Source organism: Ascaphus truei, chromosome 1 (genome assembly GCF_040206685.1).
Source record: "Ascaphus truei isolate aAscTru1 chromosome 1, aAscTru1.hap1, whole genome shotgun sequence".
In the NCBI taxonomy this organism is placed as follows: Eukaryota; Metazoa; Chordata; class Amphibia; order Anura; family Ascaphidae; genus Ascaphus; species Ascaphus truei.
This window is the reverse complement of record NC_134483.1, coordinates 191656871-191681123: the sequence shown is the minus strand read 5'-3', so window position 1 is coordinate 191681123 and position 24253 is coordinate 191656871. Positions and strand designations below refer to the sequence as shown.

The following is a 24253-nucleotide window of genomic DNA, read 5'->3' as shown; positions in this document are numbered from 1 at the left end:
ACATATACTGGTACAGGTTTCCCGTATCTCTCAATGTGTTAAACATACCTTGAATATATACCATCAGAGAGTTAGCAAAGGTTTGATAATATGTAAGCGGCAGTCCATCAGGACCTGGGCTTTTCCCGTTGCGCAGGTCTTTTATTAATTTTTCTATCTCATCCCATGTTATAACCGCATCAAGTCTAGCTCTCGCCTCGGGTGTGATTTTTTTAGTTTGAATATCCTTCATAAATATTTCTATATCCTCCTCTCTATGCTCCCTTTTCCTATTCTGCATGGCTTCTATTTTATATAACATCTCGTAACATAGCCTGAACGCCTTTTTAATAACTTTTGGGTCCTGTGACACTACTCCATCCTGTTTCTGAATTTTACTGATATTAAATTGGCTTTGTTTCTTTTTTAACTGGTGGGCCAGAAACATATTCATCTTTTTACCTTTCTCATAATACTTATGTTTAAACCAAGTCAGCGACTTTTCTATTTTTTGGGTTGCTAACATATTAAATTTTCCTCTGGCTGTTTTTAGTTCTGCTAATATCAGCTGCCCTCGTATGTTTTATTTCGAGGTCTTGGATTAGTTTACTTAATTCTAAAATTTCTTTTTCTCTTACTCTTTTCCTGAGGGAGGCTCGTTGAATAAATACTCCCCTTATAACACTTTTATGAGCCTTCCACAATATTGCCAGGGATATATATATTTTTTAAATAAGAATAACAGTGCATGTTATGGAAGACATATAGAATGTTTTTCAAATAACAAAATGTAATTCTGACTGGTTTTGTGGTAGTATGCCAAGCCATTCTACTACAGAAGTAATTATACTTGCATGAACAAACAACATCTTTCTGAACTGGAAATTAGGCGTAAAAATTGTTCAGTTTTGCCAGCTATTTGGCATTTTGTGATCTAGGTTCATCACATGTAATGAAACCTAACGCTCTAATGTATTGAAATAATGATTATGATTGAGCAAACGTGTCCTCTGAGGCCTGAACTGTCAAGAAGGCCTAAAGGCATCTGAGTTACTGGCAAAGAAAATAGCTAATCTAAAATCTAGAATAGTAATCACAAATGCAACATGCTGGATTTTAATGTGGGTCATGCAAAAGGGTTATTTCATTATAAACACACAAATAAACCCATTTTTTCATTAAATGAAAGAAGTTGATTGCATGTAATGTGCAGATGATTCACATGAATTAATACACCTAATTTAAAACACGGTCTAGAAAAACAAAGCAAACCAATATTTATGAAAGTGTGCTTATTAACCCCTTCAAAGTTTGGTGAGATGTTAAAACATTACAGAGCAAATGTGTGACTTTACATTTTTAAGAGAGAAAGCACAACACTTGTTTCTGAAAATATTACACTTCACCATGCAACCACACACGTGGGTTCTCTTGATAAGGCTTCTTTATTGAGCATTAAAAACATACAGCACACAAAACAACATAGCTTCTCTTCAGCATACAAAAACAAAATAGCTTCTCTTCAGCAGACAAAAACAAAATAGCTTCTCTTCAGCATAGAAAACAAGGCAGCTTCTCTTCAGCATGCAGGACACAGACAGTTCATCACACATGTACTTTGAAAAACAGACCTTATAGCATTAATCTCTTCAGTATTTCAGTCCTGTCTCCTGACCAGTTAGCTTGCATGTGTGTACAGCCTGGGAGTTTTAAAACACCTTGATTATAGAGCTGGGGTCAGACTAATTAAGCAGCCCTTCTCAACTGAAACGTAACCTCGTCACTGCTGCACTGCAAGCCTAAACATAGGTTTGCAAGGTATATGGCTGGTGACGTTCATTCACCCTGTCACAACCATTTTATGCTACAGTATTCTGTCTTTTGTTTTAAACATGTATTTGTTTCTACAGTATTATATACATGTCAATAGTGTATTTTGAATATATAGGTACAAGAAGGAATGGGAAAATTATTATATGTAAATAATTCAACAAATCTGTTGATGATACGTTTCCCTAATCTTTTGTAAGTCTTACTGTTTTGAAGTCAGTCTGAGTTTTAGTCAGAAGTCTCATGGACATCAATAGTGTTTCATTGACAAAATAATGTTAATGTCTCTTTAAATTGCCATTTATTTGCCGATGGTGTAGTGTATAACGACTCGATGGCTTTAAGGAAAGGGCCTTCCACTCCAAAAGCCTCTAATGTTTTTTACATGTATTTCCAATCGATTCGGTCAAACGCCTTTTCGGCGTCAAGGCTCAGGACCATCGATGGTATTTTATTTTTGGTAGCTAATGACACCAACTCAATAATGCGTCTGGTATTGTCCGAAGCTTGTCTTCCAGGGATAAATCCCACCTGGTCCGGATGAACCAGAGATGGGAGAATTTTATTTAATCTAATAGCTAATATTTTGGAGAATATTTTTAAGTCTGAGTTTATTAAAGAAATTGGTCTGTAGTTCTTACAGTCTGTAGGGTCTTTTCCATCTTTATGGATTAGTGTTATGGTTGCCTGGAGCATACTGTTGGGAAATTGGGAGTCTATTAGTATAGAGTTGAACATATTTAATAGTACTGGGGCGAGGATATTAGAGAATTTTTTATAGTATAAGTTCGAGAAGCCATCGGGCCCCGGAGCCTTAGCCAGTTTGAGAACTTTAATAACTCTGAGAATTTCTTCGAGTGTGAAAATTTGGGCTAATTTGTCTTTATCATCTGGAGTAATTATGGGGAGATTAGCTGAATCTAGGAAGTTTTCCATTTTGGTTGTTAATTGTTTGCTTTGTTTAGTCTTATTACCATCATATAATTTGGAATAGAAGGCCTGGAATTCCCAAGGTTTCTCCTCTGAGACCTTTCCTATAAAAAATGGAACCAGACAGGGATGTCCCTTATCTCCACTGCTATTCGCCCTCTGTATGGAGCCACTAGCTGCAAACATAAGAAACAACCCAAATATAACAGGAGTTCAGGTGAAGAGTCAGATATACAAAATTGCACTTTATGCAGATGATGTGATCCTTACAATAACCAAACCTCAAACTTCACTTCCAAATTTATACTCCACTCTGTCGTGTTTTAAGGAAATCTCATGTTTCAAAATCAATAGTAACAAATCTGAGGCATTAAATATAAATCTGCCTAAAGATCAAATTAAATTGATTGCTTTAAACTTTGATTTTAAATGGCAACCGAATACGATCAAATACCTAGGGATATTTATCACAAAAAACTATAGTTCTCTGCATAGGGAGAATTATCCAAAGGTCCTAAGAGCTCTTAATTCTGATATTGGGAAGTGGTCCGGCCACGCTATATCATGGATAGGCAGAATACACAGTATAAAAATGAACATATTGCCCCGTCTTCTGTATCTTTTCCAAACTCTACCCATTCCATTGGTATTGGAGGAAATTAAAACTCTACAACAAATTTCTATGGAAAAATAAAACACCAAGAATTGGTAAGAAAATCTTAAATATACCAAACAAGACAGGAGGGCTGGGACTACCATGCATTATGTCCTATTACAAAGCAGCCCAAACAAGCCAACTAATACTATGGCACTCTAATCCAGTCCACAGATGCTGGGTATCATTGGAAATGGATTTAGTTGCCCCAGTCGAATTAAGTAATCTTCTATGGTCCCCAGTGAGAAAGAGTCCCGAAATACTCAAATCCAGCCAAATTATAGCCCATTCACTCAAATTATGGAACTCAGTTGCAAATCGACACTTCCTTACAACACGGAATACACTTATGACTCCACTATATGATAACCCAGAATTTGGTCCAGGAATATGCCGTAATAGGTTTATAGACTGGAAAATAGCAGGTATCACAAGATGAAAAGATGTAGGTTCAGAAGGATTTCCCAGAACATTTGAATATTTCCACAAAGAAAAGGCTATCCCAAACAATCAGTTCCTCCAATACCTTCAATTGAAAGCCTTTTATAACAAAATCCGACCCCCCGAATTGCTAACTAGATTTGAGTCACTTTGTCTAGCAGATAGTAACACATCTGGACTGATATCTAAATTGTATGGATACTTTGTTAGCCCCCCTCCACAAATGAATCAAAAACTGAAATATATGCAACAATGGGAGGATGACCTGGGGGAGGTATTAGACATGGAAGACTGGAATGATATTTTTTTTAAAGTTGCCACATCATCAATGTGTATCACAATCAGAGAAAATGCCTATAAAGTTATGATGAGGTGGTTCTTAACCCCCATGAGACTAGCTAAATTCATCCCAGAGTACCCAACTACATGTCCGAAAGGATGTGGAGTACAAGCCACATTTATACATATGTGGTGGGGGTGCCCATTCATAGCAGCTTATTGGCTGGAAATCAAAATGTGGTCACAAAGGTTTTTTGGTTTGGATCTACCAATGGATCCCTGGTTATTTCTTTTAAACAAACCATATTACCCCCTCACGAGACATGAAAATAAATTACTGTGCCACATATCTTCATCCGCAAGATGCGAATTAGCGGCAGTATGGAAACAAACAATTATTCCCTCAATTTCCAAAGTTAAAAATAAAGTCTGGCAGATTCGCTACATCGAAAAAATGGTTAGTCTTAATAACGACACCTACACAGATTTTCAGAAGGTGTGGCTACCTTGGATTCTAAGTGAAAATCAACCAGAAATTAATATCCACTTAATTTTGTTGTAACAAAAAAAAGGGGGGAAAAAAATGATATTTATATTAACTGTGTGATAGAATATTTTAAGAAATCTTGTTAGGTAAAATTGTAAATGAATGTGAACTTTCTCCCATCTCTATTTTCTGTACCCTTCTCTCCCCCCCATTTTTTATTTTCTTCATCCTCCCCTCTCCCTAAATTTTTTTAATAAAAATTGAGTTTAAATAAATTGCCATTTTTTTAACCAGAATTCTAAAATCTGAGAGATCTGAGAGATCTTCCTTGAAGGCTGACATCTCAGATAATGACAATTGTTCTCAAGAATACTATAGTTAGGACCCCAATGTGCTGTCCATCAATGTTTATTGATTGCACTCTCACATAGTAGACACATGTATATGTAGCACCCTTTCCGTTTGACTAAGGGAACTATGCATGCTGAATATACCTGTTGCTCACAGGAGGCCTAAGCATCCGCCACTGGGAGCCTGGGGTGAGCTCTTTCTCCTCTCTGTACAGCGCCTCCACCTATGAGGTATCCCAGCTTGGGTGGGATAACCCCTCAAAGTAACCAATGGAGTAAAGAATAATACACAGTATATAACTTATATTTACTGTAACACAATATAACAACAACAACAATACATATATCACACCAATGCAGCAAAGCAATTTGATAACCCAATGTCCCCCCTCAATACGGAGGGTGCCCCGGACACATATGACCCAGTGTCCATGGAACTGTACCCCCCCAAAGTGTTCGAAGGTAGCCTACCCACCCTTAGATGTTGTGTTGCACGGTGGGAACCTTCCTGGCTACGACCAGGGTAATATGGAGATCCAGGGTTAGCAGGGCCGCATCCGTGGTCCCACGATGCGGGGTCTGCAAAATCCCCTCTTGCCTTACAAGTGTGATCTACCTCGTGGTGGGAGCACCAGCAGGAGTGTCTCCTGTAATGTCTATGGTGGGCCCTGGACCTGGTCCCAGACCGCAGGGCACTGTGTTGCCGTCTGGTCACCGGTGCATTACTACTACCACAGGACTAAGGGGAGAATCCCTATCTGGGGCCTTCCCTACAATACTGTTTCTGCTGTGGCTCTGGACCTAACTGGGGCGTGCGGGGGAAGTCTGGCCTAGTCCAGGGGCTTCTGGCTCATGGACACTACCTGCTTCCTCGCTGTCCCCGTAACGACTGAGCTCGCGGGTCTTTGCGCGCCAAATATCACTGCTCCCTCTTAGACGATTCTGGGACTTGTAGTACTGCAATGCTGTGTATGCGGAGCCATCTATGATGGCCGCCATATCTTCACTGCACATGCGTGCCTGGACTTGCACTGCGCATGCCTTAAGATGGCGCCCCCCGCACTCCGTGTCCATCACGGAGCTCCGGCGCTCCAATCGCCTTGCAGCCTCCCTCCCCACACCTGAGTTAAGACGGGGAGCTCGGCTACATATATGAGAGAGATAAATAACCTATCAATTTGCAGTAATTAGCTTCCATAGACTGATTCAGTCATCTTTAAAGTTAAACTTTGACATTTCTGTTTTGTTGGTTCCCCATGTGAAAAATAAATCTGTTCATATTGGCTTTGGGACGAATTAATTTTAATGTCCTGCCCAGGACACATACATCCTTTAAACTTACATATTAAAAAAAAGAGTCAAGACAATTGTATGTAGTGGTCAAGGACACAGCATTATTTTATCAACAGTCAAAACTCCAATATACAAATAGCCAGCGCTTGTCTTCCAGTCATAGGGGATAACAGAATAATTTAAAACAATCAAACCAACTCAGCTCTTGGTAGGGAGGTACAGCTGCAGCCGCCGTTATTCGAACAAATCACAGCGCTGATTTCGTGTGCTCTGCTGTACTCCACGCGACATGAACATGGCCAATCACCCCAGACATCCGTGCTTATCACGATTGCTTTGTTTTAATTTCATGGATTCTGTTTCTTTGGGTGCAATGAAATTAATGAATTGCAATGTGTACAGTACTGTGCTACTGTGCTACTCTGTCAATTTAAGGTGTTTAAAACCCAGAAGTCTAAAATGCCAATTTAATGCAATCGCCGCACTCGCGTCTTAAGGTGGTAAGGTTGGAAGACATCCCGCATCATGACATCGGTATTCTGATGTACACAACGCGTGAAGTGTTCGAATAACGGCCGGTGGAGCTGTAGAATCATAAAAAAATTTTAAGTACTATTAGCTGCCTTAAACCCAAATATCGGTTCCACGGTCAGGGTTTGAGCATGGCAAACAGAGTTCAAATCCAGCCAAAGGGTCAGCGAAGGTAAAGCATAAAGCAGGAATTCAGATGGGGTCCAAAGCACAAGGATCATACACCTTGCTCAGACACTAGCTGAGAGAAAATGTATCTTAGAAAGAAGCAGGACAGGTTCAGCAAATTGGAAATCTCTATCTTGCTTCAGGGTGATAGAGGTCCCTACCAGTCTTTAGCAATCTTGGAGCAGGGCAAAGAGTGTAGCCCTGATTTGCCTGCACTGAAGAGGAACCGCTGCAAGTGCAGGTCCTTATACTACCCCCTCCTATAGGAGCACACTCTGTACACTCGGCTATGGGTTTGAGTGGAATCCTTCGGTGGAATGCTTTCACCAAGGTGGGAGCATGAATGTAACAAAAAAACAAACAAAGCGCACAACACTCATCGGGAAAAATGTAATAAACTATGTTTATATATAAGGTGTTTCAAGGTTATGCGTACATCAAGGTAGATTAATCAAGCATACAGTAGAGCCACAGAGTGGCAGTTACCAGCGTCTGCAACCAGGAACCACCAGAGCTTCACTCTCCTTTCCCCCTACAGGTAGGTGAAATGCCAGATAATTGAGGACTCTGCCACAGTCTCAATGTCCTGTAAATAGCGTCAATACGCGTAGTGGATCCTGGGGAGTGGTTGTCCTTTGCTCACAAGTAGTACACAGGTTCCTCTGCAGACCTCACTGTGTTTCCCGATCAGTCAGGCAGCGTGACGGCGTGGTCCCGCGGACCCTTCTGTGACGCCAGAGCGCCCGCTCTGCTTTGAGTAACAGCGTCTGCCAGTAATGATTCAGACCTCACTTGGCAACCACAGAGGCAGGTAACAGCGCGGCACATGCGCAGAAGAGGAAATCAACTCGGTGTTCAGCAAACCGTTTGACAACAATAAAATACACCTTGGAATATGAATAATAAAACTATATAGGTTGAATGGTATCTCTCCTACGCGGCGTTTCGTATCTCAACAGGCCACTTCTTCAGGGTATAAAACATATGATATCTGTATCAGAGTTTATACCATTCAAAACCATATGATTGGTTAACAATTTAGTAGTATCAATGAATCACTATGCACCATGCTAATGCAGTACAGCTGCAAAATCAGTGCTGCCTAGAAATAAAAAAAAATTAAAAATAAACATTTTATTTTTAATACTTAAAAAGCTGCATAAAACACAATACTAAAATTAACCATAAAAATAACAAATGGAAAAGATTTATATCTGAAAGAAAGAAACAAGAATTAGTTCCGAAGCAGACATGAATTATTTAAATGACAGAATCAATACAGGGACCATATATCCACGTCCTCATTTAACCCTTTAGGGGTGTGGGATTCTAATTTGTAAATCCAGAATGTTTCTTGGATAGAGAGATTCTTAATTCTATCACCACCTCTCCTCCCTGAGGGGACAGTGTGTATACCCTTAAATCTAAGGGAAGATGGGTCTTTTTTATGGTGTACAGAGAAATGTTGAGACAAACTGTGCTTATCATAACCATTTTTAATATTCCTAATGTGTTCCTGGATGCGCACTTTCAAACACCTTTTAGTGCGACCAACATATTGGATATTGCAGGAACATTCAATCAAGTAAACCACATGGGTGGTATTGCAGTTTATAAATTCTTCAATTTTAAACTCCTCATGATTAACTAATGATTTAAAAGTTTTCCTCTCTTTATGTAGATAGTGGCAAACAGAGCACTTACCACATGCATAATTACCTACAGATTTATTTAGCCATAACTTATCCCTATTATGGATTGGTGGAAAAATATCACTAGGAGCCAAGGTATTTTTAAAATTCTTAGCTCTCCTGTAGATGAATTTTGGTGCTGGTGGGATGTGGCCCCCTAAAAACACATCCCTATTTAATATTGCCCAATGTTTGTTTTTAAATTTCCTCATTTTTAACACTCACAGAATTAAAGGTAGTCACAAATGGAATATCAAGAGACCCAGTGACAACAGGTGATTCCTTCCTCTTTGGTAATATCATGTGGTCTCTATCCATTCCCCTCACTATATCCAGGTCTTTCAACAGGTCTTTTTCCAAATAACCTCTTATTTATGCAAAAGTATGTTAGCCTGTTCCTCAAACATGATATTACCAAAGAGGAAGGAATCATTTCTCTGTACACCATAAAAAAGACCCATCTTCCCTTAGATTTAAGGGTATACACACTGTCCCCTTAGGGAGGAGAGGTGGTGATAGAATTAAGAATCTCTCTATCCAAGAAACATTCTGGATTTACAAATTAGAATCCCACACCCCTAAAGGGTTAAATGAGGACATGGATATATGGTCCCTGTATTGATTCTGTCATTTAAATAATTCATGTCTGCTTCGGAACTAATTCTTGTTTCTTTCTTTCAGATATAAATCTTTGTCATTTGTTATTTTTATGGTTAATTTTAGTATTGTTTTATGCAGCTTTTTAAGTATTAAAAATAAAAAATAATTTTTTTTTATTTTTTTTAGGCAGCTCTGATTTTGCAGCTGTACTGCATTAGCATGGTGCATAGTGATTCGTTGATACTACTAAATTGTTAACCAATCATATGGTTTATGGTTTTGAATGGTATAAACTCTGATACAGATATCTGAAGAAGTGGCCTGTTGAGCTACGAAACGCCGCGTAGGAGAGATAACATTCAACCTATATACTTTTATTATTTATATTCCAAGGTGTATTTTATTGTTGTCAAACGGTTTGCTGAACACCGAGTTGATTTCCTCTTCTGCGCATGTGCCGCGCTGTTACCTGCCTCTGTGGTTGCCAAGTGAGGTCTGAATCATTACTGGCAGACGCTGTTACTCAAAGCAGAGCGGGCGCTCTGACGTCACAGAAGGGCCCGTGGGACCACGCCGTCACGCTGCCTGACTGATCGGTAAACACAGTGAGGTCTGCAGAGGAACCTGTGTACTACTTGCGAGCAAAGGACAACCACTCCCCAGGATCCACTAAGCGTATTGACGCTATTTACAGGACATTGAGACTGTGGCAGAGTCCTCAATTATCTGGCATTTCACCTACCTGTAGGTGGAAAGGAGAGTGAAGCTCTGGTGGTTCCTGGTTGCAGACGCTGGTAACTGCCACTCTGTGGCTCTATGCTTGATTAATCTACCTTTATGTACGCATAACCTTGAAACACCTTATATATAAACATAGTTTATTACATTTTTCACGATGAGTGTTGTGCGCTTTGTTTGTTTTTTTGTTACTAGATTCTAGGGTCTTGGGCTATCCTTTACACAGCAGCAGACGCTCATCTACATTGGTATATATTTATTTACCTTTTCCACATGGTGGGGTGTGTTTTTTTGATTTAAATTGACATCACAATTAACACTTTGTATTAAGTATATATTTTAGTGCACACTTATTTATTTTTTCTATTGGGAGCATGAATGTGTCTGCTACACACCCACAACCTCTCCTCTGGGCCATATCCCTAGCAATGGATGCAGTACTTGGTGACCCCATGATTTGTGGGAGTCGAGGACATGTTGCACCTCAAACTCCTGATAACCTTCGACCTGAACGGGAGAGGGACTGATTGGTACAGGAGGGGGGAAAGAGTTTTGGACCACAGGTTTGTGTAGCAACATATGGAATACATGAGGGATCCTCTCTTTTGGAGGCAGGGGAAGTTCAAAGAGACAGTGGTAACATGTCTCCTAATCTTGTAAGGTCCAATAAACTTGGCAGAAGGAGTTATAAGATGGATATTTTTAGTGGACAGCCACACTTGGTCCTCAGGTTGGAGTTTCAAGTCCATAGCAGGTTATCTTGAATTGTTGGTGGAAGTCATCAGCAGAGCAGGGTGCTAACCAAGGGAGGAGAAAAAAAAGGGAGTGCCGGGAGGATTTGTGGCGGAAAGAGTTCCAGTTGAACTCAGCCCAGGGAGAAGGTCGACCCAGTCATTTAGTATGTCAGACACTAAACACCGGAGGAATTGCTCAAGAGACTGGTTGGTCCAGTTGGTGAGCCCTTTGGTCTGGGAATGGTAGGCAAGGAGTGGTGCAGAGAAACTATTGATGGAGCCCATTCAGCCTTAAGATCTCCTTAACTAAGTCATCAGATAGCTCCGCTGCCAATGTTATATCCTCAAGGGAACAAAGTGGGCATATCCCCATGCGGCATGGGGGAATGAAGAGTTTATCTGGAGGCACAGGAAGACTCATAAGATTTTCAGGCTTAGCAGCAATGATTGTCTGAATATGTTTCAGAGAGATAGAGGAGATGATGCATGTTGGAGGGACAATGGGTCTTTTGTCTAACTCCTCTTCTCCCTCTGCCAGAAATTGTCTGGAGAAACTGTCTGCTTTTATGTTTTTGGAACCAGGTTGAAAGAAAATTATGTTAAACCTTGTGAAGAACAAGACCCATCTCACCTGTCATGTACCAAGTCTTCTTGCCCCCTTGATAAATAGTACTCCAAATGTTTATGCCAGTCAGTATCATGGATGATAAGTAGATGTCGTTATTCCTCCAAGGCCATCTTGATAGCCAGATGTTCTCTTTTCCCAATATCATAATTATTTTCTGCCTGGGATTTATTTTTTTCAAGAAAGTGTAATCTGCCCCTGAATTAAATCCTTTCAGAGAGAACCACACCAGCCCTGGTGTCGCAAGTGTCCACCTCAAGAAAAAAGGCCTTTGAAGGGTCTGGTGAACTAAAATGGATACTGTGGAGAAGATTGTCTGGAGTGTCTGAAATACAGTGAGGGCGTCTGGCAACCATTGAGTATGATTCGCCCCCTTCTACATGAAGGCTGTGATGGTAGCCACAACCTGAATGGAATTCCAGATGAAATGGTGATAGTAATTTGCAAACCCCAGGAATCTTTGCATGGTTTAAAGGCTGTGGGGATGGGCCAGTCAAGGACAGCAGAGACCTTTGCTGGGGACATTTTGAAGCTTTTTCAGGAAATAATGTATCTCAGAAAATAAACCTTCTGTTGCTCAAAGAAGCCTTTCTCCAACTTGTCGAAGAGATTGTGTTGCCTAAGTCTCAATAGGACCTGCCTGATCAAAGCCGGTGTTCATCCATGGATTTGGAGAAAATTAGGATATTGTACAAATATACGATGCCCAACAGGTTAAGGAGATCCTGGAATACTTCATTAATGAAGAACTGAAACACCTCTGGGGCATAAGACAGGCAAAAGGGCCCATACCTGGTGTTGAAAGCAATTTTCTTTCCCAAATACGAATAAGGTTGTAGAACCCGTGAAGGCTGAGTTTCGTAAAAAGTTTTGCTCCCCTAAGTCGATCAAACAATTTGGGAATCAGAAGAAGGTGATACTGGTTCTTGAGAGGGATTTTTCAGTCCCCTGTAGTCAATGCAGGTTCTAAAGGATTCAAAAAACAAAAAGAGAAACAGCGCAAAACCTCATAATGTAGTATTAAAAATATATATTGGGTTATGACAGCAGGTGAGTATCACACGTACATCAAATTAGAATGTTAAAAGCATGGCATGTTTTGGACATGTTACCACATCAGCAACTGCACCAGGTAGTGACGGTCAAGCCGATAGAGGAGGTAGAACTCTATATCTCCCAGATGGCCATCTCCAGAACCTCATCTATTGCATGTGCCGTCAAACAGGGAGGTGATGGTTACTCCAATCTGTAGCGACACCGGTTCCTCACTGGGTCTGCGTATCAAGCTCTCGGCAGACCTCTGATGATGTCACCGTAGTTCCGACGCGTCTCTGGCAGGGAAAGCTGGTTCGAAGTGTCCACATAGGTTACCACTCGTGGTGAAGGGATATGTCCATAAACAATTACAGTATGCACTGGAACGCGCCTTCCTACGCGTTTCATAAATAGATTACTTTGCTACAGATTGGAGTAACCATCACCTCCCTGTTTGATGGCACATGCAATAGCTGAGATTCTGGAGATGGCCATCTGGGAGATAAAGAGTTCTGCCTCCTCTATCGCCTCGACCGTCGCTACCTGGTGCAGTTGCTGATGTGGTAACATGTCCTAAACATGCCATGCTTTTAACATTCTAATTTGATGTACGTGTGATACTCACCTACTGTCATAACCCAATATATATTTTTATTACTACACTATGAGGCTTTATGCTATTTCTTTTTTTGTTTTTTTGTACTAGCTTTATGGTTTGTGGAGCCAATCCATGAAAACAGCAGCAGTAGCCTCACAGCCTAAACACTGGAATCCACAGGTTTTTGTCTGTATACTTATTAATATTTATACACAGCACCAGTTTGGTTTAAAGTTGAAATCATTGTTTTTTCACTTATGGTTGTACATTGGTACTCTAATTCACAAATGTAAAGATCACATCACTATCTTGAGTGTGGTTTTAATTCACTTCTCTGAAGAATTCATCCTTCATCTGGAAAAAAAAGAAACCTGCCCCTGGATGCTGAACCATGTGGAGGAACAGAGGCTGGGAGAAGATCTATGCTGAAATTATAGGGCCGATTCGAGAGATGTTCCTCAGCTTGTCTTTCGTTGAAGAAGTCCTAGAACTCTAGGTACAATTCGGGCAGGCTAGGGGTAATGGAAACGATGGAGTTTTTTGTCCCCGCTAGAGTCAAAATGTAGGAGACAAGAGGTTCGGCAGGCCTGGCTTCACGCTGTTACTTGTTCTGGGGTCCACTCAATCTGCGAATTGTGTTTCTGGAGCAACAGAAATAGCAAGATAAACATGACCAAAGGAGAAGGTATAATGTTGAAGTGGAGAGTTCTCTGATGGGTGGAGCTAATGGAGACTCATAAGGGTAACATTTCCAAGGGGATGATCCCTGGGCCCAGAGGTATACCATCAATGAACTCAACCACCAGTGGATTCTTCTTTTGGCATAGGACTGTGTGAAGGTGTGATCCAGGAAGTTTCCAGCTGCCCCTGAGTCAATGAATGCCCATATATGGACTGTAGCGTTACCCCAGGAAAGATGTACTGGCATCAGGAGTTGAGCAGGGGGCACAGAAGGAGTAATCACTGAAACGCTCGGGAGGATAAAGGAGTGTTCCTCTATCCTCCCAAGGTTCTGAAGTCTCCTGAATGGGTAGAACAGTTACTTTAAGCCGCAATAGACAGTGGCCAGAAGAGCATCTTCGGAGCTTCTCCTGTTGAGACAGTCTCGTACCACCAATCTGCATGGGTTCCACTGGGTGAGGGGAATCAATCAGGGAACAGTGTTGGAAATGTGTGATTCGTGGGATGCAAAAAGTGGAGGTGTAAAGATCATAGGTGGTGCCCCTAGAGGCGGTAATGAGGCGGGGATCCCCTGTAGAGAACTGACATGAATAGAGATGTCCTGTTGAGTGATCATGTGCAATTGCTGGGCCTTAGGTAGAAATGGCTTTTTCTATCTCAGCGGGGTCCATGGCCCAACCAAAATGTGATCGTGCTCATCTCTTAACCAGGAAACTGAGGCAGGAAATGCAAACTGACCCAAGGCCTAGGGACTGATTACTGAGAGAGGAGAATATCCGGGTCACAGGCCATGGTTGGAATGGGGTGTCATGGTTCCAAGGTCAGACAGGTGAGTGGCAAACAGAGTTCAAGTCCAGACAAAGGTTCAGCAAAGCAAAGTGTAATTCAGGAAACCAGATTGGATCCAGGAGCAAAAGGATCAGACACCTTCTCGGGCACTGGCTGAGAGCAAATGGCTATCAAAGCCCAGTACAGGTGCAGTGCAGCAAATTGACAATTTACAGCGTGCTTCAGAGAATTTTAATTCCACTTTGGCCAGCTTGCGATAGGGCATTTGAGGTCAGTGCCAGTCTTCAACCATATTGGATCAGGGCAAAGAGCCTAGCCCTGATGTGTCTGAGCCGAAACGAAAGTCCACGGCGGTGAGACCTTACAACCTAATTGCTAAGGGCCAGCGATCACTTGGGGCGCTCCAATTTGATCAAGGGGCAGCGTCCACATAGTCATGCTGTCCCTTGGCATAAAGCCAAGTCTCTGCACATGTCCTGCCCAGAAGGCATACATCTCTTAAACTTGCTATTAAAAAAGAGAATACAATTGAATATGTTGGTAAAGACTACATCATTCTTTAATTAAAAATCAAATCTCTAATATGTACATAACAATCCCTAGTCTTCCAGTCATAAGGGATAACAGAATAATTTAAAACAAACAAACTATAGTAACTCATCCTCCAAGCAAGAGCTTAATTCATTAAACAAAAAAACGTTTTATTGTCCACCACACCAAAACCATTTAAAACTTCAAACTGGACTCGGAGCCCCAAGCAAAATTAAACCCTTTTCGATGCCACCTTAATAAAATTGGATTGAAGCCGGGAGTCTCCAGAGCTGATACACATTATTACCAGCTCCAGAGATGCCCGGCTTCAATCCTATGTAATTAAAATAGCCGCTAAGGTAATTAAGCTGTTTTGTTACATTTTAATTATAGTGTACTGGAGCAGGGGCTCACCAATATCCCCCTCCAATGTTTAAATCACCCTTCAAGTGACACAGACATTTAAATGCATAGGAGATACCGGCACTCCATACAGGGGCCTGTAACTTGGGAAGCAGGGTGGCCCTGGACCTGAAATTAATGCAGTTCAGCTCTGGAGACCCCCTGATCCTGTACACTAGTTTTACAATTTAAATAAGAGCACTGTGGTCGCCTGTGAGAGCTGTGCAGGTAGATGTGGCTGTGCAACTCTCTCTTTACAGCTGTTACAGACTGCGGCCAGATCCTACGGGGTAGAACTTTGAGTGAGGCTGAGATCACATCGCTGCTGTCCCGAGTGGTATTGCCAGTTTCCTACCTCACGGTTTGTGACTTGCGGAAATGCTTTCAGATTCTTTCTGACAAACTGTTCGGTGGGAACCTGCCAAACCGATCGAGGTGGCAGCAAAGTTATCATCGCTAATAGAATAGGCCCCATGGAGCTACAATTAGGGGCTTTCTTACTCGGATCGCATTCTGTACAGTAGCTTCATTTTCAAAAAAAATAAGACTACATTGATCAAACCTTGTAATTTGGTAATTTTTTCAGCCATAAATCTCAAGCCAAAAACTTGTCTCAATAACGATCCCCAGAAAGTAATCACTGATGATGGGCCGAACATTTCTTTCTCTAGCCAAAGGCACACCAAACTTACTGTACTAGCCAAACATTCAAAAGATTTCAATAGTCTTAAACATAAGTCACTCTCCGCTAGGCCCCCATATAAAAAATCATCTAAGTCAGGGGTGGGCAACCTATTTTTCAATGTAGACACAGGTGTGGCGAGAATTAGAAGTGAAAATAGCCACACCATGTAAAAATTAAGGAATTATGTTGCGCATGCGAAAATGTGTTATTTCTCCTCCGCTTGTCCACTCCGCACTAGCGCCGCTGCTGACGGCGTAATCGCGCTTGCCAGGGGAATGGGAGGGGACTCGCGCTTGCTGCCACGCTTCCTATTACAATGGGAAACAACAAGTAGTTACTCAATTCGCCACACTTTGACTGCCAATTAACTAGTTCAATTTATTAGGGGCCTCTGAATAGGGAAGTGCTTGTCAACCAAGTTTTTTCTTTACCCTGTGCATATCTTGTCCTTATCGGAGAGCCAATACAGATAAGGGGAGAGGGGACTGTGTGTGACTTTGCAAGTACTTGCTGTGCACACAGTACCAACAGACAAATGGGAAATGAAATCAACCCCAAGTATTAGCTCATAATGTTTTTAAATGAATCCTTATTGGTGTCAGATTTGGGTAAAAAAATATCAATCACCTAGGTTTAACCCTTTAAACATGTAACTGGAAAGTTGCAGACGGCATGTCTTCAGGATGGTCGCTTAACACTGATGTTCTCTGCCTGGTAATTCTTAATCCACAGTCATCCTCCTAATTTAAATTGTTGGTTTTATCTACTGTGATCGACTGTTGCCACATTTAAGGCTCTCTTTTGAGACCCGTATTGTCTGCTATGGTTCTTCCCCCGGCTATCAAGTAATCTGTATTTAGGTTTCAGTTTACCATGTGGTAATGTCTTCCCTATGACTGCAATACCCGAATCAAACATACTGCAGTTCACTCCTCACATATCAAACAGTTTGTCTTGTGCTTTAAACCTGCTTTTGTCACTGGGCTACTTTTTCAGACTGCTGGTACTATCTCTCCTGGTTGATTTACTTTATGACTTGCTGGAAAAAGATATGCTTACTGCAGAAGGTGCAACGTGTCTGGTAATTACACAGCTAGCAGCTGTCTCATTCAGCTTGTCCTGCACAGAATATGCTTGCCGGGAGGGAGAGGAGGAGCTATCTTGTATAATGTTACTGCCGCTTTAAATACTAATGCAGGAGGCTATAGTAACAACACATGGTTTCTGTTGTTGACTGCCGGTGTGTCAGCAGGAACCCGTAGGTGCCAAATGACTATCTCTTGTCTGACGGTAATCTGTGGTCTGACAGGAAGGGAGGGAGAGGGGAGAGGGTAAACCCTAATATATTGCCCTACTGTTTAGTGATGGCATTGGAACCCTGGCACCAGACAGAGAGTTTTCTCAGCCGTGACTACACTCTGTTGCAGAAGTCACGCTTGCCGGGGGGAGGTGGGGGGGACTCGCGCTTGCCGCACTTCGCCACACCTTGACTGCCAATTCGCCACAAGTAGCGAATGGCGACAGGGTTGCCCACCCTGGATCTAAGTAGTGCAGCAGAGATAAACAACCCGTTTAAAAATTAACCTCCTACTTTAAAAAGGAAGAAAAGGCTTCAAAATAAAAACAAGACCGCAAGCATTCCACCGGTAAACAGAAAGGGGCGAACCTTTACATTTCAAACCTAGCAAATTAAAAGCCTGCAGGATGTGACAAATTATCAAAGAAAGGACCAGGGTTTAATACATAAATTGCATAACGGTGACATCATAAAATGTTTAGGTGGAAGTTCAAAGAAAGGACCTCAATACTATCAAGAAGTAATTCCTTTGTTATTTTGTTTTCTACCAACACTTTATGTTTGTAAAATGATTTTAAATTCTCAAGATTCTCAGGCTATTCTATTTTAACTGACGGGATCCAGAATCCTCAATTGAAACCTTCCTTTAATAGTCGTCTTATTTTTATTGGGATACAATTGTATCCAATATTCTGTCTTCTTTACCTTCACTGTGGTCTTCACCTTTGACCCCTAATGTTTTTCAGTAAATTTACTCCCAAATCCACCGCTGTGAAAGCATTGCAATTCTGAGTGATTGCCATTACCACCTGAGCACTCCTGTATATATTTACAGGCTGCTTGCCATTTGCAGCAAGATTCCTTAAGGACCCAAAAGATACCTTTTTTAATTCACGCTGATCCAACTGAATGTTTCTGCTGGCTGAAGACTGACAGAAAGGGAGCCAATCCACAAGGAGTTATAAAAGACAACCATAAAGTCAGGTTCGCATACAGCTTTCCCGGGGTCCAGGACTATAGTGTCAATGGCCCCCCTCTATCTCCCATACCCCATTTCCCCACCCTCTCATCCACTCACTCCTACCTCTCTCACTCCCCTCTCCCACCTCTGTCTCTCCTTCATGCTCCCACCTCTCTTACGCTCTCCCTCACACCACCACTTCTCTCCTACTATGCCCCCACCTCTATCCCATGCCCCAAGCTCTCTCTACCTCCACCTTTCTCTCCTTCATGCCCCCACCTCTCTCTCATGCTTCCACCTTTCTTTCCCTCTCCCTCGTGGCTCACACTCTCTCCCTCACGCCCCCACCTCTCTCTCCCTCACGCCCCCACCTCTCTCTCCCACACCCCACCTTTCACTGCCTCTCTCCCCAAACTCTCTCTTGCATAATATGCATTAATTTAAAACTACTGAACAACGGTCATTCTCCCCCTTTATATGACTTCCTCGCACTGACCTCTCAAATTCCCACAACTCTTAACCAACCATCACTACCCAAACCACCAATCAGAACGCACAACTTGTAACCACTAAACTATGGCCACCTGTAGCACTCTGATTCGACTAAGGGATAGCGTCCTCGGGAACATGCTGTTCCTTAGTCCCTGCACATTTTTATCACATATATATTTTGTTATAATATTAACTGCTGAACTAAAAAGTAATGTTGGTGTTATCACAAAAAAGAAACAAAAACAAAAAAACCAGTGGATTTCACAATGGAAAATATAAACATATATGCAAATGTAGCAGACATTCTTATCCCCAATACCATGAAATAATATGTGTGTTAATAACTTGAATTAATAAAAATGCTTTCCCTCCAGCAATAAAGAAAGTAGTGTTGAGTAGAGATAGGTGAATGTGTCAAAATTCTAACCACAAATTCTCTGCAGTCTTTTGACCTAAATTTGATCTCTAGACAGATATTTTAAGGCGGTTTGTACCGTAACATATTCAGTTGAATGCTCTTGAAACCGCCATCATTTCCCCTTCACCCTCCCTTGTTTATGTGCGAATGTCATAAAATCCACCGATGAATTTTCATATTAAATTCATTTTTGGAATATAAAAAAATTGGATCTGAGCATGCTTGCCCTAAGCCTCTCCCACTTTCAATGTTTCATTTATCTAATGATAGAAAAAAAGTGAATATACTGTACATTTTTGAGACAGAACTACGATTATCCGCAGATAACAGGATCTGGAAAATTTGGTGAATTCAAAACTCGGTGCATAATTTTCCCATCTCAAGTGTTGAGGTCTTCTGTATAGCACATACACAGCAACATAGTTAATCGATAGCTTGGGATATTCAACATACAATTAACAGATGTCATTGATATGTAAAATATATTTCTCATGGTAACCATGAAATATTCCATGTGAAGCTTAAATACATGTTATTCCACAGATGTATCAGATATATCTGTGTGTCAGATAGTGTACAAATGAAGGTGTTCCCATAATAAGATTGGATTATCTCTATTAAGCAGTTTGGATTCACTGGAAGGGTCATATTTATTTGAGTGAGCAATTAGGTTAGGATCAGAATAGTGCAATAAAACCAGATCTCTTCACAATCCAGGAAACTATAGCTGGGATTCACTAATCTCTGATGTTGATCATCGCACAGCAATCCCCTCTATTGATTTAAATGGCAGATAACGCTGGATCGCTGTGCAATATAACCCATATTGGAGTCTAGTTGATATCCCACAATTTTTTTTATTTCACAAAGATTACCTTAAAATTGATGATTGATGCAATTTAATGCTGTACCTCTGGTTGTTAATGTACTGTATAAATGGGCTTCAATCAGTAGACAATTGTCAATATGGTCATAGAAGAATTGAAGCAGAAGTTGCTATACAATACCATAATGTACTATATCAAAGTATAATGCTAATGCTAGAGGTTGGAAAATGACTTGTGCACAAATGAAAAACAGGTAATTGTTAGACAATAGTCAAGAAAAGTGCAGTATTTGCCAACAATAGGATAATTTTTTACCTGATATTTGAAAGTCACTGTATTTTGGGGAAATATTTCAAATTTGGTGGTTTTCACAGGCAAGTTTAAAAATAGTGTTTGAGACTCTTGGTGAAATTCAATAATGCTTTAAAGAAAATTTGTAGCTGTTTTATACACTACATACTTGCGGAATTCTCAGCGAGTGCTCAGCATTGTACATGTCCAAAAAACAAAAGGCAGTTTAAACAAATAATGATTCTAAAAATTTCTGATATCAAGAATGGGGTTAATAAAAAAAGCTACAGTATGAAATACTGTGTAGTTATGAATCATCTTTGCTCACTGATGTAGGGATTCATCAACCTCCAATGTTGAGTATTGCAGCCAATCTTGAGTTAACTGCTATTTATGTGAATGGCAGTTCATGTTGATCATGTACCGCTTCACATAAGATAAGTTTTAAATATGTTGATTTGATGGCAGAATATGAGCAACAAAGTTAAATTAATTTTCAAATGCCTTAATATAGAAAGATCTGATTTTTTTCCCCAGTAGATCAAAATTATCTTTGTTATTATTTTGAATAAGGGAAAAAATGAATCAAATAAAAAATAATTATTCTAAAAAAGTACTCAGTATGGGAAACTTGTACAGTAAGTCTCCATCACATGTGACATTGGTAATGCAGATTTTTTTTACTCTTATTCATAGCACAAACCTACTGGTGTCAAAAGTTATTATTAAGTCAAATCTTATATTTAAGTTCATACTCTGTAGGGAACTCATGATCACATTCCATAGTATAGATATGCTCCACAAGAGAATTATAGAAGATAATTGGTGATTGCTTGTGATTTGAGCACACAGATAATGCAGCATTTACAAAATGTTATCTCAATAAAGATTGATCAATAACACAAAATACATCCTAAGCAGGTACTGTTTATGAATGTTATCAACCCATGTTTTTCTTTATTTAGGAGCTGGTGGTTGGTCTCCTCTTATTTCAAACAAATACCAATGGCTCCAGATAGATCTTGGAGAAAGAGCTGAAATCACTGCAATTGCGACACAAGGCAGATATGGAAGTTCAGACTGGGTAACAAGCTATCTACTGATGTTTAGCGACACTGGAAGAAACTGGAAGCAATATTATCAAGAGGAAAGCATTTCGGTATGTTTCTTTAATAATATAGAACATACAGTACAAATTACAATAATTGTGTCTATGTATCTGAAGGCTCATTGTATCATGCACTATAATACATTTTGCTGAATTACTGTTTTTTTAATGCTTTTCCTCAAAATGTGTATTGTATGTCTTTATTTATATAGCGCCAAAAGTGTACTCAAAAGTGTAATAGCAGGATAAACTAATATATTGCACATACAGTACAACAGTGAAATATATGTGAAATGATTCCAAGATATAAAATGTACTGTACTTCTTGGTACTGAGATAAAATAGAAGACATCTGAAGGAATTTGCCTTTACTCTGTTAAAGATCATAAAAGTTATTTGAGTAATACATTTATAACAAGTTAAATCTCTTTCGTGGCATTAAACAAATTGGTTTCGGTACATTGTCTTTTTATGATGTTGTGTGACTGAAATGGAGAAATCATCTTTTGTTCTCTATTTTTTCACTAATAGAGAAAACATTTCCCCAGAAATCATTTGCAGTTTGTTAAGATTCAATGTAAAATGTTCTCAACTGTAGAATATTCTCACATGATAAATGGCAACTGGCAGTGCTAAAGTGTTCCCATATAACATAACAAGTGTCACTTGATCATACTAATGACAGCAATGATCCAACTGTCTAAAAATATGTGAGTAACCAGCAAAGGAAAAATAGAAGACCCAATGTTTTTACTTTTTGTGAACTGTCCTTTAAAAAATAAAAATAAACACAACTTACAAACTTAACCAGGTTTCCAATTTATAAAGCCAGAGGACAGAATGTCGACCAATCTAATGATAATTGTATTTCATATTAAAACGGTATATCTCCACTGTAGATAATGGGTACTATGTATCAAATTGGCTTATTAAAAGTGTGATAGTTCTGATTCATTTACATGAATCCACACTATTGCATGTTATTGACTAATCCCTTTGGTTTCTCTTCTGTAGACTAAATCCGTGCTTATAGTGCCGGCGTCTCAATTGCGATAGTTATATTTCAAATTTAGGCGACGTCGCTGGCTACAAGGCCAGCAGCGTCATAAAGGGGGAAGGCAGAGGGACGAAGAAGCTCCTGATTGGCCGCAAGGGGAGACCGTCGCCCAAAAGATCAAATAACAGTGACTACCAGATTTTTGGTAGCACTGTCGCTCCGTCGCTTGCACTATAAGTTTTGACACGATGGTTGCATCGCCATCGCCAGTACTACACGCGCAGCCTAATGCAGCATCTGATGCAACAAATAACATCAATAGCATCTGATTTATCAAGGACAATCCCCCATTTAAAGTAATTGGATTTTTTTCTTTCATTTATTTGGTGCAGATTTGGTACCTCTTATGCTTAGTTTTGAATCCAGCACAGCTCATATAGTCACTGTAAAGTAGACAAGATCTATGCAGTTACCTGATGCCAAATATCTCATAAATATATATATATATAAAAAAAGAATAACTTGTAATGGAATGGCAGAGATATATTAAAACATTCATAACTTGACCTGTGTGGGACCTAGAGCTCCCTCCCGTCCCTTTGATTCAAATAAAAACACTTCTTTAGGGGGAAAAAGCCACAGAAAGGATATCAACAACCAGATAACCTTATTACCATACTGTCTATCGGTAATCTTTTGCCCATGGCATTGCAACGACGTGCAATCCCCGTGCTGCCGGAACTTAGTATTGGCATAAGTATTATTGATAAAGAGGAACACACTCTAAACCAAATCTCTATGAAAGGATGTGACCCATTGTATAAAAACCATTACTTTTCCATTTACAAAAAATTGGGCCCTAGTCTGGCAAGTTAACTCTGCTGAACTGTGACAAATTATACACACTTCCACAAAATGACATGCATTATTCTTTACTTAGTTTCCCGATTTTATATTTTGTTTTAAACTTTTTATTTTCATATATATGGATTTTGTCAAGCAAAGGAGTTTCAACAGAAAGGGGAAGATGTGTTTCCCATGTGACCACCACCTTTTAAGGTCTTAATAGAGAGGAGACAGGGCCACCTGGCCATGCTGCACCATCATTAATTCAGATTCTTTCCTATTAAGTTAACTACAGTACTGCAGATAATGAGCTGAGTAGTATGACAGAATGCATTTCCACTATGTCACTACTTTATTATTTACAAAAATGTTCATATTATAATCTGGTTCATATACATGAATCATTCTCTCTCTTAATCTATTTTTCACATAAGGAGTTAAGTTCAGTAATAGCCAAACCAATACATCTAATATTTAAGGACTATATTTCCACTGTGTAACGCGTAGCTCACCACAAACGAAGCGCGACTGCGGTGCTGAGGTAGGGAATTGAGAAACGCCAACCCACAGCCACGTGGGCGCTCCTCTGCTGTAGATTGGTCGTGCAAGCCAGGTCAGGATTATAGATGTGAGAGTAGTTGAGGGTACTTGCCAAATCAGGAGAGGAGAGTTGCGGATCATAGGGGTGCGTAGCCAAGTTCAGGATTGGAGAGTAGCGGATCATCGGGGTACATAGCAGGTTCAGGATAGGAGAGTAGTGGATCGTCGGAGTACTAGCCAACGTCAGGACTGGAGACAGAAGAATGGTCGTTCGTAGCCGGATCAGGAGAGGAGAGGTGCGGAGTCCAAGGAGAGTAGCAGGGTCAGGCAACAACAGGTAAACAGGCAAGGCAAGGTAACAGGAACAGAATGCAGCAAGGCACGGCGACACACTAGACTATGCTCAGCAATGAGTCAGGAACAA

General features: G+C 40.4%; 1 protein-coding gene across 1 annotated transcript in view; it reads left to right on the top strand.

The window, feature by feature from the left end:
• The window catches only part of CNTNAP4 (contactin associated protein family member 4), a 580041-nt gene that overhangs the window by 81074 nt on the left and 474714 nt on the right, over positions 1 to 24253 (top strand). The window contains exon 3 of the mRNA XM_075599587.1: positions 21304 to 21497. Within this exon, the coding sequence (XP_075455702.1) occupies positions 21304 to 21497 (194 nt within the window). The remainder of the gene's footprint in view (positions 1 to 21303; positions 21498 to 24253) is intronic.